Below are 15,481 nucleotides of genomic sequence, written 5' to 3' on the forward strand. Positions count from 1 at the left end.
AATTACTGCTCCTTCAATCATTATTTCCCTTTCTGTGGCATACTTGTTCATCATTACTTATGTTTTAGCCATATTCATCTTTAGTCCAAAATCCTTACTAACTGTGCATAACTGATTAAGATTTTCCTCTAATTCTTTGGGATCGTGGCTTATGACCACAATGTCATCTGCATATCGTAAATGGTTTAGGTACTCTCCGTTCACATTGACTCCTTTCTGCGACCAGTCAAATCTTCCAAAAGCTTCCTCAAGGGCAGCAGTAAACAGCTTTGGAGATGTGTCTCCTTGTCGAACTCCTTTCTCAATTTTAAATTTCCTACTGTCTTTGTCTAGTCTAATAAAGGAGGTAGCACTCTCATATATTTTCTTCAAAATCATAATATATGGGGTATCTATGCCTTATCTTTCCAGTGCCCTAAACATTGCCTTATGCTGTATGGAGTCAAATGCCTTTTCATAATCCACAAATGCCAGGCATAATGGTGTTTTATATTCATTTGCTTTCTCCATTAGCTGTGCTATTACATGAAGGTGATCCATAGTTGAGAATCCTGTCCTAAAGCCAGCTTGCTCTTTCGGATGATTCTCATCAAGTATTCTTTCTAATCTGTTAGTAATGACCCTTGTGAATAACTTGTAGATGTGGGATAACAAGCTAATTGGTCTATAATTTCCAATTTCTGATTTATCTCCTTTCTTATGCAGCAAAACTATGATTGCATTATTCCACTGCTTAGGCATCACACATTTTCGAATGCACTATGTGAAGAGTCTTGCCAGTTTTTGTGTTATGTCTCTTCCTCCCAATTTTAAAAACTCTACAGTAACTTCATCTTCCCCCGGGGCTTTCTGATTCTTCAGTTTCTTCAATGCATGTTCTACCTCATCAGGAAGAATATCGGGTATGTCGTATGTGTTGCTACTTTGGAATCCATCTTTCCCACTGCTGGCATCATTCCCTTGCTCCTTGTATAATTCTCTATAGCAGTCTTCTGCTATTTGAATTATGCCTTCTCTGCTGTTTATAAGTACACCATCTCTATTCTTCAGTTTCAGTATATTTGTCTTTCTGTATTACTGCTCATGGCTGTTGATTTAAATCCTTTGTTTTCCCTTAATGCCTGTTCTACTTTTCTTGTGTTAAATCTTATAACTGAGAGCAAAGTGGAAGAGAAATTGTTGAAGTTAAACGTAAGAAAAGCACCTGGGGTGGATGGGATCTATCCAGTTATATTAAAGGAGGCGGCAGGCAAGGCAACTAAGCAAACCCTTAGCCATAATTATGAGAGCATCCTTGGACTCAGTTGAGGTTCCCACGGACTGGAGATGTGCAAATGTATCCCCAATTCACAAAGGGGGATCGAAGGGTGACACGAGTAATTACAGACCAGTTAGTTTAACTTCTGTTCCGGGTAAAATAATGGAGTCGCTGGTTAAAGATGTATTGCGGGATCATCTAGACAAGACTGCAGCAATAATTCAGACACAGCATGGGTTTGTTAAGGGAAAGTCTTGTCTGACAAATTTGATAGGATATTATGATGTGGTTACAAAGGAACTGGATGCAAAAAACAATTATGATATCATATATTTGGATTTCAGGAAAGCTTTTGACACTGTTGCGCATGGAAGACTATTGTACAAATTGGAGCAGAATGGTATTAAGGGTAAGTTGCTACAATGGATAAAAGGATGGTTAAGTGCGAGAAGACAGAGGGTGGTAATCAATGGGTGCTGCTCTTCTTGGACTAATGTTATTAGTGGAGTCCCACAGGGTTCGGTGTTAGGTCCACTGTTGTTTTGTATATTTATCAGTGATATTGATGAAGGTATATCAGGCTTAATGTCGAAGTTTGCAGATGATACAAAGGTTGTCAGGGTTGTTAATGACAGTAATGGCAGTCTGCTACTGCAACAAGATCTAGATAATTTGGGCAGATGGGCTAAGAAGTGGCAACTGAAGTTTAACCTTGACAAATGCAAAGTACTGCATATGGGTAGAGGTAACCCCAGAGAAACGTACCAACTGTGTGGTACTACACTTAAGGTGGTAGAAAATGAAAAAGACCTGGGAGTAATTGTGCAGTCAGATATGAAGTTTTCTGAGCAATGCAGACAGGCTGCCAGGGCAGGTCATGGGGTTTTGTCAATGATATATAGGAATTTTGCTAGCAGGGAAAAGGAGGTGATTATCCCTCTGTATAAGGCAATGGTCAGGCCACGCCTTGAGTACTGCGTACAGGTCTGGAGACCTCATTTTAGGAAGGATGTAGATTTACTTGAGCGGGTACAGAGAAGGGCAACAAGATTGGTGAGGAGAATGAAAGGATCCTCTTACCAAGAGAGGCTTAAGTTCTGCAAATTGCAGTGGCTGGAGACTAGGCACCTGCGCGGTGATCTGATTGAGGTATATAAGGCCTTAAATGGATTGAGCACGCTGAATTCTGATGGGATCCTTCCACCTGTTCAGATTACGAACCTAAGGGGGCATAAATTCAAATTAAGAAAAGACAGATGTAGAATAGATGTGCGGAAATTTGCCTTTAGCCAGCGGGTGGTTAATTGCTGGAACAAACTTCCATCTGTCGTTGTGGAAGTTGATAGCTTGAATAAATTTAAGGAGGAACTGGACAGGCATTTGGAGGGAATGGTGTGATTTATTTTTTTTTTTTGGCTGATGCTGCATAAGCTCATACATTTGCTTTCTTGCATCACATGCCACTACTACTACTACTACTACTACTACTACTATGTCCTCTCTGAGTGTCTTTGTAATGGCTTTGCATAACTCAGTATACTCAATTTTCTCCCTGTCAGTGTTTTTCTTCCTCTTCATTTGTCGTCTTCGGTTCATCATGACAAGTGTTTCTTGACTAATTTTTTCTTCTTTGGATTTCTTTTTCTCTATAGGTTTCTTGGGCTTTATCACTTTCAGAAAGTTGTAATATTCCTCGTCGATATCTTGGTCCTGAGCAGTCTGCAGAAGCTCAAACTTGTTCTTAAGTTCCAGTACATACTGCTTTTTCTCCTCTTCTGTTATCTCAAAGACCTTTGTATTATTTTCTCGAGTCAGTTTTTTCCTTTTCTTTCCTACATTTATATCAAGTGTACATCTTACCATTCTGTGATCACTTCCAACATTTACCTTATTCAGGACGGTAACAAGTCCAAGGATGGTAAAAAATCCAAGTATATGATATCAAAATTATTCTTTCCATTCAATTCCTTTGTGACCACATCATAGTATACAATGAAATTTGTCAGACTTCTTCCCCTTAACAAACCCACAGTGTGGGTTTGTTAAGGGGAAGAAGTAATTATTCCATTGTATGAGGTGCTAATGAGGCCATGCCCTGAGTGATGTAAACAGGTTTACATTTCAGAAAGAAATGTATTCAATGAAAAAGGTACAGCAAAGAACAATGAAGCTATTTATCAACAAACAAGCAATCCTCCAGAGGGGATTACCTGTTTATGTAATCCTCTCTGCAGGATAATGGGAATTTTTTTTTTCCCACAGGTGGTACAAACTAAGGAAATGTTCTTTATTAAAAATGGATAGCTGTATACTCAGAATAAGAAAATTTTCTTTTAGACAAAGGAGGTATTAAATGTTGAAACAACTAAAATAAATTTTCTGTTCATTCATTCAAAATACCCTGAAAACACCCACCAAGCCAAAGCTTATATATGGCTTAGAACTTAACTTTTTTTAACTCGTGCTATATAATAAAACTCAAATTATTAATTAATTAATTTAACACAACTCAAAATAACATAAGTAAATAAGATTGAGAGCTCATTATGCTGCTTGGCCCAAGCCAAGTGAGATAAACTTTGAACATTCATCGTAAGTCCCACCTATTCCAATTGTTAATTTGTTATTCCACTAGGTACCATTATTATTAATATTGTTATAATCCCTTGGTTGGCTTATTTTATTATATTCAAGGTGTGGTCAAAAATGTTCAGGGACTAACTTTGCACTTTGAAGTCAGTGATTGTCTAGACACAGTAACACATAAATCATCCATTAATCTTCAGTCAGTCTGAATTAGTGCACATTGAACAGGGATGTTTTACATATTTTGTGGCATTTTAAAATGAGTGATTTTAATGCGCAATGAATTTGCATCAAATTTTGTTTCAAATAGGGAAAGTGTAACAGAAACCCACAAAACATTAGAAATAGCTTTAACCGGTATAAATTCATTGAAACAGGCAGGGGCAAATATATATTGCACAAATATATATATTAGTTCTGGTCCTTAAGAATATGCTCAGCATCATTCTAGAGTTCTGAAATAAGAGAAGGGGGGGCGGAACTGGTCTGATTCTAAATGGTTATGGAGCTATGGCTCTTCAAATTTTAAAAAGTTGTTATGGAGTTTTAAATGACAAAAATAATAAAGAATAATAAGCAGACATGTAGTTAAGTATGTGTCTGCTCATCTTTTTTTTTTTTTTTTAATTATTTTTATCACTTTATACTATTCAAAATTCCATAGTCATTTCTTTAAGATTAAAACATACAGATACATAGCTGTTTGTGGTCAAACATTTTTATGATTTTTTTTATTTATTTATTATTACTTTTTTTAAATTTTGTAATGTAGAATATATTCCAAAAATTTTTGCACATACTTTTGAACTACCTGGTATGCTATGCTATGCTATACTGTACTGTACTGTACTATAGTAAAGTAAATTTTAGGAATCTCAGTTTGGCTTACCCTGTGAATTTCCCACAGCCAATGCACCAAGAAGTCCTGCATCTTTACATAAAAGTTTTCCTTGTAGAGCACTAAGACACTCAGTATCTGTAATAATTCTTAAATCCTGAAGCCATTGCTTGACAGGAGGGGCATCCCTTGATTGGCTGTAAATTAAATTAATTATTAAATAGCAATAAATATACAGAACTTCCAACTAGACCTGACATTATATATGGAATGTGTGAAAAGTCACATGCAAAATAAAGCCACAACAGTACATTTGGGAAAGAGAGAAATACATTTTTCATGAAAAAACAAGTCTGAACAGCTGAAGAAGGTACCTCAATCCACATGTATTGCAGTGGCCCTGAAAGTAGACAATGTATTCAAAAGCCATGCACTTAAAATAATAAGTATTCTTGAGACATGCACAACTCCAAATTAATTCTTACACTGAACTAGAGGCAAGTTAAAAATATAAATTCGTGAAAAACTGCAAAATATAAATTCTGATAGTATCATATAAAAATATAATACTATCATTTTTTTTTCATATAATATTCTGACCTCACAAAGGTCTTTTACAGTTTATTATAACATTTTTTTATTACATTTCACCAGAAGCACAAATCCAGCAGAAATATAGGGAAAATAAAGAAAAGTAAAATTTACCTTCATAAAATTCATTTAAAAATTCTAACTGTACAAAAAGAATTTTTAAAAAGTTTAAAATACAAACCCCAGTCTGACCTGAACCTATGCCATGACAACTCTACTTAGCATATGAAGAAACAAACATTGCCTAATCAGTCTACTTCCTGAAGCATTCCAATACCAGATTAGTAAATCTATGTTAGCCTTTTTAATTATTACATCCTTAAAAACAACAAATAGAAGAAAAGGCCACTTCATAAAAGCATAGAAAAAAGCAATAATACTTAAAGTAATTATAAAAGCTAATAATGAACTATTACATACTTATGATTATTAGTTGATTCAATATCATATTTGTATTCATCTTTAAAGTTCCATACCAGACCTTTGGTCGGGAATATAATCCCTTATTTAATCATTGTGTCCATGGAAAAAATCAGGTCTGGACTTAAGCCATTTCAATTTACAGCACCTTTTCTAGGAATATAACCTGCCACAAGTTTGAGGACCATCTTAGTTTCAGGAGAAAAATATTTTGAACAGTACATGGTATCTATTACAAAACTATTATTTTTTTATCAACTGTTTGAGGGTTGAGTTAATGTGTCCATTTGATCTCTAATGAGGTGGCTCTCTATTCTGGTAGGGCTGCTTAGCCATATTGTACTTATCAATATATTCAAGGCTAAACCTGGTAATTGTTGGTGGAACAAGATGGATAAAGTCAGAAGCAATTATATAATTTTGTTTTAAAAATAAAAAAATACTGAAAGACGTACATCGGTTCCTATAACATGGCAGAGTGATAAAGGTCTTGCAAATCAGAGGGAGCAAGCATCTTCAGAATGATTTGGACCAGCTCTATGGTTGCAGAAATGGAAATGAAAGAGGCCAGATATACATCATTGCAGTACCACTAAAACAGCTGTGTTAGAACAGTGATGCTCTTTAATATTTATTATTTTTATTATATTACACAAGGAAGCCTGAGGATTATGCTGCACCAGCCAAAAAAAAATTTCCAAGTTACCCTGAGAGAGAGAGAGAGAGAGAGAGAGAGAGAGAGAGAGAGAGAGAGAGAGAGAGAGAGAGAGAGAGAGAGAGAGAGAGAGAGAGAGAGAGAGTCATAAGTAGAAACTAATCACCAAGTAAGAGAAGAATGATGATAGCCAGCTCAGGACCCTGGGTTTGCCAAGCCCATACTCGCCAGATTTAGATGACTAACAACATATTCTTTTCGGAAAGTGCTGGTTATGTGACAGTATTTCAAGAAGTGTCAACTTGTTGACAATCAGAACTGAGAGAATGAAAACCATGAAAAAAACAAAGGGAAAAAAAATTTTTCTCTCTGGATAGTCAAAAAAAAAAAAAAAACCCAGAATAGTTCACTATTCTATATGAATTTATATCTTTCACTTGACTATCGCTCTCCCTATTTTATATTTTTATAAAACTTTTTAGCAATGGATCATGGGTTTACCTAAGTATGTTCATTGCTAGAAATACTAGTATATACCATCCCAAAAATTTCCAAGTCTTTCATGTGCCAATGTATTCCATTAAAGATAAGGTTAGCTTTTAAAATGAAATTGCTTAACAAAGAAAAAAATTATCCTTTTCTTAACTGCAGTAAATTAAAGTGTAAATTAATGCAATTTTATTATAATGTAGAAGGAGAATTATATTATTAGTAGTAGCAGATTTTTTTTTTTTTTTTTAAGAAAACCCCAAACACAAGAGGTATTACAACCTATAGTACTTAGTACCGTGCTTGGGTTGGAGGTTGAGAAGACAAAAGAAGATATTTGTTGACATTAGACTTGAACTTCTGCAGACTGGAATTTTCAGGAAATACATATGAAAGAAGGTTGTTCCAGAAAATGGTTCCAGTTGAATGAATAAACGAGGATGATGAAAAGTTGGTTCCGTAAGTTTGAAGTTGGACAGCAAATGGATGTTGGCTGGTGGCGGCACATGTTTGGACTGTTTTGAAAGAGAAAGCAGGAATTATAGAAGCCAATTCAGAAGAACAGTGCCCACGGAAATAACTGTAGAAAAGACATGCAGCAGAAACAGTATGTCTATGGGACAGAGAGAGGAGAGACTCTGTTAGGGAGGAGTCATTAATTAACTGCCCTCTTCTGAATGGAATCTAGAAGCCTGAGAGAGGTTTTGGGGGCACCTCCCCAAATATGGGAACAATAGTCCATGATAGGACGGATTTGCGATTTGTGCAGAGTGAAGCTGTTTGGAAGAAAAGTAATGCCGAGAGTGATAGAGAAAGTCGTATTAGATGCAGAGGAAACAACATTTCTAATGTGCTTGTGCCAAGTCAGGGTAAACCCCAAAAGAGATATCATTTTTGCCTAGAAATCGGAGTTTCACCAAAGATAAGCTTAGAAGCAGAAGGTTCCTTTTTGCGAGTTATAAGACAGGACTGAGTTTTAGAAGGATTGAATCAACTAAGTTGTTTTTGCCCCACTGCAGAATTTCCTGGAGATCAGCATTTAAGGAATTGGTGGCGGATATTCGAGAAGTTGAGGCTGATTGAGCAGAACAAGGTTTTTCAAAATGGAAAGTGGAATGCAATATGCTATCATCGGCTAACTATGGATAGGATTTCCAGTCAATGGAAGAAGGTCATTAATATACAAGAGGAAAAGAGTGGGGAAAAGAACTGAACCTTTGGGGACAACAGCATTAGTGGAGAAGTTAGAAGACAAAGAGCCATCTACCATCACCCTCAGTGAGCGATCAGAGAGAAAACTGGATAACCAATTACTAAAAACAGTTAGCAAACCATAAGATGGAAGCTTGTTTAGAAGACCGTTATGCCAGACACGATCAAAAGCCTTTGAGATGTCAAGAGCAATTGCTTGTGTTTCAGCAAACTTTTCCATCGAATTTGTCCATAAGTGGGTAACAAAAGCCAGAATATCACCAGTGGATCGACACTGACGGAATCCATACTGGCGATCGTTGATCAAATGGAAGGTTTCTAGGTAGTTTAAGAGTTGACAGTTAATTGATTTCTCCATTACTTTAGAAAGAGTAGAAGTAATTGCAATGGGACGATAATTGGAGGAAATTTTCACCCTTTTTAGGAACTAGATGGATATGAGCAAATTTCCAAGCAGAAGGAAAAACACCTTTGGAATAAGAAAGTGAAAAAGGCAGCAAAGAACAGGAGTAAGTTCAGGAGCAGGTTTTGAGAACAGGTGGAGAAATACCATCAGGACCTGGAGCTTTCTTAGCATCGAGATTCATCAAAATCCTTCTGACATCCTTTTGAAGGAAGACCACAAGAGGCATTGAATGGAGCTTGCGTTGGGAATGGTGGGAGGTGTTTTACCAAGATCATTAATACACGAGTTGGAAGAAAAATGCGATGCTAGCAGGTCAGCTTTATCCTTGGCTGAAGTGACAACAGATCCATCTGGTTTTCACAGAAGTGGGAGTAGAGATGGGTAAAAGCTGCGGCCAACAGCTTTGGCAAGAGATCAGAATGCTCGGTTACCATTAGGGCAAGAAGCAAGTTTTCTAATCTTAGACTGTTCAAAATCTAGTTTGGACTGGTCAATGACTGCTTTACAATTGTTGCGAGCTTTGGTGTAGGCAGAAAATGAAACTGAAGAATTGGAAACAAGCCAATTACGATACACAACATTCTTCTCTTGAACAGCCTTAGCACATTTATTGGAAAACCAAGATTTAGATAAAGGACTAGATTTTAAAGTGGAGTGTGGAATAAAGGATTCCATTGCTACAAGAATAATTTCACTGACACGATCTGAGCAAACATTGACATCAGAAGTTTTGAAACAGTATTCCGACCAAGGAAAAGAAGAAAAGAAATCTCACAGGTCATACCATTTTCCATTCTTGTAATGCCAAACAATATGAGGTTGGGAATAGCCATGACATAAAGGCTCCATTGGAGAAGAGACAATCACCAAGTTGTGATCTGAGGTACTTAAAGGACCACTCACTTCGACAGTGTACTTAGAAGGGTTGTTTGTGAATAAAAGATAAAGCATGTTGGCTGTATGGTTAGGATTGTCAGGTATTCTTGTAGTTAAATGTACAATCTGTGCAAGGTCATTAGAAATTGCAAAAGCCTCAGCATCTCTACCAGCTGGGTCGGTGAGTAGAAAATAGAAGCTAGCTGGAGTTGTGAACATTAAAATCACCAAGGGTAATTACCTCACTGTTAGGAAAGTTGGACTGGAGAAAGTCAATTTGCAAAGAGAGGAAGTCAAAGAGCCCCAAGTGATTAGTGGAGTTGGGAGAACAGTAGAGACAGCAGATGAATTTGATACAGTGAGGTAGAGAGATTTTAAGCCAGAGAAGATCAAAGAGAGGAGATTCCACATTACCAATTCTCTGACAGGGAATATTGGAACAGACATGTGCACAAGTACCACCTTTGAGGCGTAAGGAATCATACAGATAATTGGGGCAACTGAGATGAGCAGTATTTGAATCAACCGATAACTGAGATTTTGTCAGAAAAAGTACATGGGGTTTAGCAGACTGGAAGTGGAAATGGACGTTGTTGAGATTAGAACTGAGACCAAGTATACTTGTGAAATAAACTAGGAAGTGTTTGGGAGGTTTAGATCTTTTTGCAGATAAGCTTACGCTATTAGTTTGACAATTCATGGTGTATACGATGTGATTGAGTATATGATGTGAGCCCTGTCGATCAATTCGGCCCTGGAAAGATTGTGCAGGGCTCAAGGGGTAGAATTTTTTTCAGCCTGGTCTGTACTTGTTAACAGGAGAGACTGCTTCTACAGGGATGGGATACACTTAAATAGAAAGGGTGCAAGAATGTTTCTGATGCTATCGAGGCAGTGTTAGGTGGGTCGGAAAACTGATAGATTGGGGGGATACAAGGACTAATAGATTAACAGTAGCCACTGGCAGAGGAGAAAGTGATTCTTGCTTCTATTGGAATGAGCAGCAGCCTGGAAAATAAGATGCAGGATATTACAGAGACTGCTGGGAATCATGGGGGTACAAGTAAACACATGGGTTGTGTTAGGGTGGATAAGAGGAAGAGCAGGTGCATGTATACTTGCGTGTACACCAATGCTAGGAGTTTAGTAAATAAATTTGATGAATTTCAGTTATTGCTCAAAATATCAAAGGCAGATATTGTTGGGATTTCAGAGACGTGGTGTCACACAGATATAAGGAATGCAGAACTGGAATTTGGGGAGTACAATGTCTACAGAAAGGATAGGAAGGGAGGAGGGGTTATGCTATTAGTTAAGAAACACATAAAATCCAAGGAAGTGAAGCCAGTCGACATCACTGGACAGTGCAGTATCGAGTCAGTTTGGTGTGACATAAGCATTGGAAGATCACAATTGAGAGTAGGAGTGTGCTATAGGCCTAATGAGTATAATAAGAAACTGTACAGAGAAATAGAGTGGGCCAGTAAATCAGAGAGTCTTATAATGGGGGAATTTAATTTCCCAGATATTGACTGGAATTTGGGGTCTGGTCACTCACACACTAGCAAGGCTTTTGTGGATTTATTGGATGATTGTTTTCTACATCAGCATGTTCAGGAAGCAACTAGAGGGAGTAATACTCTTGATTTGATTATCAGTAGTGATTCTTCATGCATTAAGAATCTGCAGATAAATGAACCACTAGATGGCAGTGATCACAGTGTTCTGAAGTGGGAGTTACTCAAAGAGGTAACTGCCATTAGGGGTAAAGGGAAGGGGTATTGCTTTTGTAAAGGTTACTACGATGGACTGAGACAGTATTTAAATTCTATGCAATGGGATCAACTGATGATGTTACCAACAGCAAATTCAAAATGGGAAGCATTCAAAGAACTTATCTTGCAAGCTACTAGGCTTTACATACCAACTAAGAAATATTGTTCAAGGTTTAGGCCTAAATGGATGTCAGATGAACTAATGAGCCATATGGCAGAGAAGAAAAATGCATGGGATACATACAAATTAACACGTCACACAGAAGCCTATGATAGATACAAGTTGATCTGTAACCAAGTTACAAAGGAGGTTAGGCAGGCGAAGGCAGATTACGAGAGATCCTTGGCAAGGGATGCAAAGAAAAATAGCAAAGAGTTCTTTACTTATGTAAACTCTAGAAGGAAGGGGATGAATCAGATTGGTCCGCTTGATATCGATGGGTCAACTGTTGATGACCCTGCTCAGGTAGCTAACAAACTAAATGAATATTTTGCATCGACATTCACACATGAGGAATTATTCAGCAAGGGGAATGCCAGAGGTGTATTCAACTCTAGCAGTAAGCTAGAGAATCTTGTAATAACTGAGAGTAAAGTGGAGGAGAAATTGTTGAAGATAAACGCAAGAAGGGCACCTGGGGTGGATGGGATCTATCCAGTTATATTAAAGGAGGCAGCAAAGGAAGTAAGCAAACACAGCCATAATTATGAAAGCTTCCTTGGACTCAGGAGAGGTACCCATAGACTGGAGATGTGCAAATGTGACCCCAATTCACAAAGGAGGTTCAAAGGCTGACACAAGTAATTATAGACCTGTGAGTTTAACTTCTGTTCCAGGAAAATTAATGGAGGCACTGATTAAAGAAGCACTGCAGGATCATCAAGACAAGACTTCAGTTATAGCTCGGACACAGCATGGTTTTATTAAGGGGAAGTCTTGCCTGACCAATTTGATGGGATACTATGATGCAGTCACAAAAGAACTGGATGTAGGGAATAACTTTGATATTATATACTTGGATCTTAGAAAGGCTTTTGATACTGTTGCACATGGACTGCTGCACAAATTGGAGCAGTGTGGCATTGGAGGAAAATTGCTGCTATGGATAAAGGGGTGGTTGAGAGGATGAAGACAGAGTGGTAATCAATGGACACTGCTTATCGTGAATTAATTTTATTAGTGGAGTCCCACAGGGTTCGGTGTTGGGTCCACTGTTGTTTTGTATATTTATCAATGATATTGATGAAGGTATATCAGGCCTAGTGTCAGAGTTTGCAGATGATACAAAGGTTGGCAGGGTTGTTAATGACAGTGTGCTACTGCAACAGGATCTAGATAATTTGGGCAGATGGGCTAAGAAGTGTCAACTGTAGTTTAACCTTGACAAATGCAAAGTACTGCATATGGGTAGAAGTAACCCGAGAGAAAAGTACCAACTGTGTGGTCTACACTTAAGGTGGTAGAAAATGAAAAAGACCTGGGAGTAATTGTGCAGTCAGATATGAAGTTTTCTGAGCAATGCAGACAGGCTGCCAGGGCAGGTCATGGGGTTTTGTCAATGATTCGGTGTTGGGTCCATTACAGTTTTCTGTATTTATAAATAATATTGATGATGGTATATCGAGCTTAATGTCCAAGTTTGCAGATGATACAAAAGTTGGCAAGGTTATTAAAGACACTACTGACGCTATGCTGCTGCAACAGGATCTGGAAAGGTTGAGTAGATAGGCTGAGAGGTGGCAAATGAAATTTAACATTGACAAATGTAAAGTACTACATATGGGAAACAGCAACCCCAGAGCAACATATCAAATCTGTGATACTACACTGACAGTGGTAGAGAATAAAAAGGACCTGGGTGTAATTGAGCAGGCAGATATGAAGTTCTCTGAGCAGTGTAGACGGGCTGAAAGAGTAGCTCATGGTGTCTTATCAATGATATACAGGACTTTTTCTAGCAGGGATAAGGAAGTGATTATTCCCTTGTATAAGGCAATGGTGAGGCCACACCTAGAGTACTGTATACAGGTCTGGAGGCCTCATTTCAAGAAGGATGTAGAGCTGCTGAAACGAGTACAGAGAAGGGCAACAAAATTAGTGAATGGAACAAAGGGGCGCTCTTACGAAGAAAGGCTTAAGTTTTGCAAATTACAGTGTCTAGAGACAGGCACTGGCGAGGTGATCTGATAGAGGTGTATAAAGCCTTGAATGGTTTGAGCATGCTCGATGCTGATGGGATCCTGCCTGTTGCTCACAATAATCACTTGAGAGGGCATAAATTCAAATTAAGGAGACAGATGTAGGATAGATATGAGGAAATTTGCCTTTAGCCAGCAGGTAGTTGGTTGGTGGAACAGACTTCCATCCCTTGTTATGGAGCCTGATAGCCTATATAAATTTAAGGCTTAGCTGGACAGGTATTTCGAATGAACGGAGGGGGGAAGTGGAAGTTCCCCCCCCCTGGCTGATACTGCATAAGCTTGCTTTCTTGCATCATATGCCTTTACTAATGCTAATGCCATAGTGCTCCAATTTATACAGTAGTCTTCCATGTGCAACAGTATCAAAAGGTTTCCTGAAATAGTAGTAGCAGTAGTGGCATGTGATGCAAGAAAACAAGTGTATGAGCTTATGCAGCATCAGAAAAAAAAAAAAAAAAAAAAAAAACACCATTCCCTCCAAAGGCCTGTCCAGTTCCTCCTTAAATTTATTCAACCTATTCCACAACAACAGATGGAAGTTTGTTCCAGCAATTAACCACCTGCTGGCTAAAGGCAAATTTCCACACATCTATTCTACATCTGTCTTTTCTTAATTTGAATTTATGCCCCCTTAGATTTGTAATCTGAATAAGTGGAAGGATCCCATCAGAATTCAACGTGCTCAATCCATTCAAGGCCTTATACACCTCAATCAGATCACTGCGCAGGTGCCTAGTCTCCAGCCACTGCAATTTGCAGAACTTAAGCCTCTCTTGGTAAGAGGTTCCCTTCATTCCCCTCAAAACTCTTGTTGTCCTTCTCTGTACATGCTCAAGCAAATCGACATCCGTCCTAAAATGAGGTCTCCAGACCTGTATGCAGTACTTAAGGCATGGCCTGACCATTGCCTTATACACAGGGACAATCAGCTCCTTTTTCCCTGCTAGCAAAATTCCTATATATCATTGACAAAAACCCATGACCAGCCCTGGCAGCTTGTCTGCATTGCTCAGAAAACTTCATATCTGACTGCACAATTACTCCTAGGTCTTTTTCATTTTCTACCACCTTCAGTGTAATACCGCACAGTTGGTACTTTTCTCTCGGGTTACTTCTACCCATATGCAGTACTTTGCATTTGTCAAGGTTAAACTACAGTTGCCACTTCTTAGCCCATCTGTCCAAATTTTCTAGATCCTGTTGCAGTAGCACACTGTCATTAACACCCCTGCCAACCTTTGTATCATCTGCAAACTTCGACACTAGGCCTGATATACCTTCATCAATATCATTGATAAATATACAAAACAACAGTGGACCCAACACCGAACCCTGTGGGACTCCACTAATAACATTAGTCCACAATAAGCAGTGTCCATTGATTACCACTCTCTCTGTCTTCTCCCCCCTCAACCATCCCTTTATCCATAGCAGCAATTTGCCTCCAATGCCACACTGCTCCAATTTGTGCAGGAGTCTTCCATGTGCAACAGGGTCAAAAGCTTTCCTGAAATCCAAATATATGATATCGATTTTTTTTGCATCCAGTTCCTTTGTAACCACATCATAATACCCAATCAGATTTGTTACACAAGACTTTCCCTTAACAAACCCATGCTGTGTCTGAATTGAGTAGAGGGGCATGTGATGCATGAAAGCAAGTTTATGTAGCATCAGCCAAAAAAAAAAAAAAAAAAATCCCTTTTCGCACATCGATGGCATTGAGTGTGATTACAAGTGCAAGCAGTGAATTTCAAGCTCCAAGCAATCTTAAGTTTTTTGCCAATTTATTTGCCACTTTATTTACTTAATTACCATATTTGCAGCAGTATGTTCAAGAGGAAACCAGAGAGAATAATAACCAAGGATTGCAGATAAAGGAATCATTAGGTGTTGCGATTACAGTGAACTAATGTGTAATATCTGTCCTCCACTTCTGTAGAGAAGTGGAGGACAGATATACTTAAAGATATAATTACCATCAGATTTACCACTCATGATATTTATATCTTTAAGTACAGTTTATAAACTCTATACAGTGGAACCAACTGATGTTACCAACAGAAAAATGGGAAGCATTCGAGGAATTAACCGTGGAAGCTACAATGCTTTTCATACCGATTAAGAAATATCGTTCAAGAGTTAGGCCTAAATGGATGCGAGATGAACTAAT

The 15,481-nt window shown here is 38.1% G+C and overlaps 1 protein-coding gene across 1 annotated transcript in view; it reads right to left on the reverse strand.

The window, feature by feature from the left end:
• The window catches only part of insc (spindle orientation adaptor protein inscuteable), a 270,540-nt gene that overhangs the window by 121,939 nt on the left and 133,120 nt on the right, over positions 1-15,481 (reverse strand). The window contains exon 3 of the mRNA XM_090387321.1: positions 4,734-4,879. Coding sequence (XP_090243447.1) covers positions 4,734-4,879 — 146 coding nt within the window. The remainder of the gene's footprint in view (positions 1-4,733; positions 4,880-15,481) is intronic.

The sequence above is a fragment of the Mastigoproctus giganteus genome, chromosome 13 (genome assembly GCF_048544385.1).
Source record: "Mastigoproctus giganteus isolate SK-2022 chromosome 13, ASM4854438v1, whole genome shotgun sequence".
Taxonomy (NCBI): domain Eukaryota; kingdom Metazoa; phylum Arthropoda; class Arachnida; order Uropygi; family Thelyphonidae; genus Mastigoproctus; species Mastigoproctus giganteus.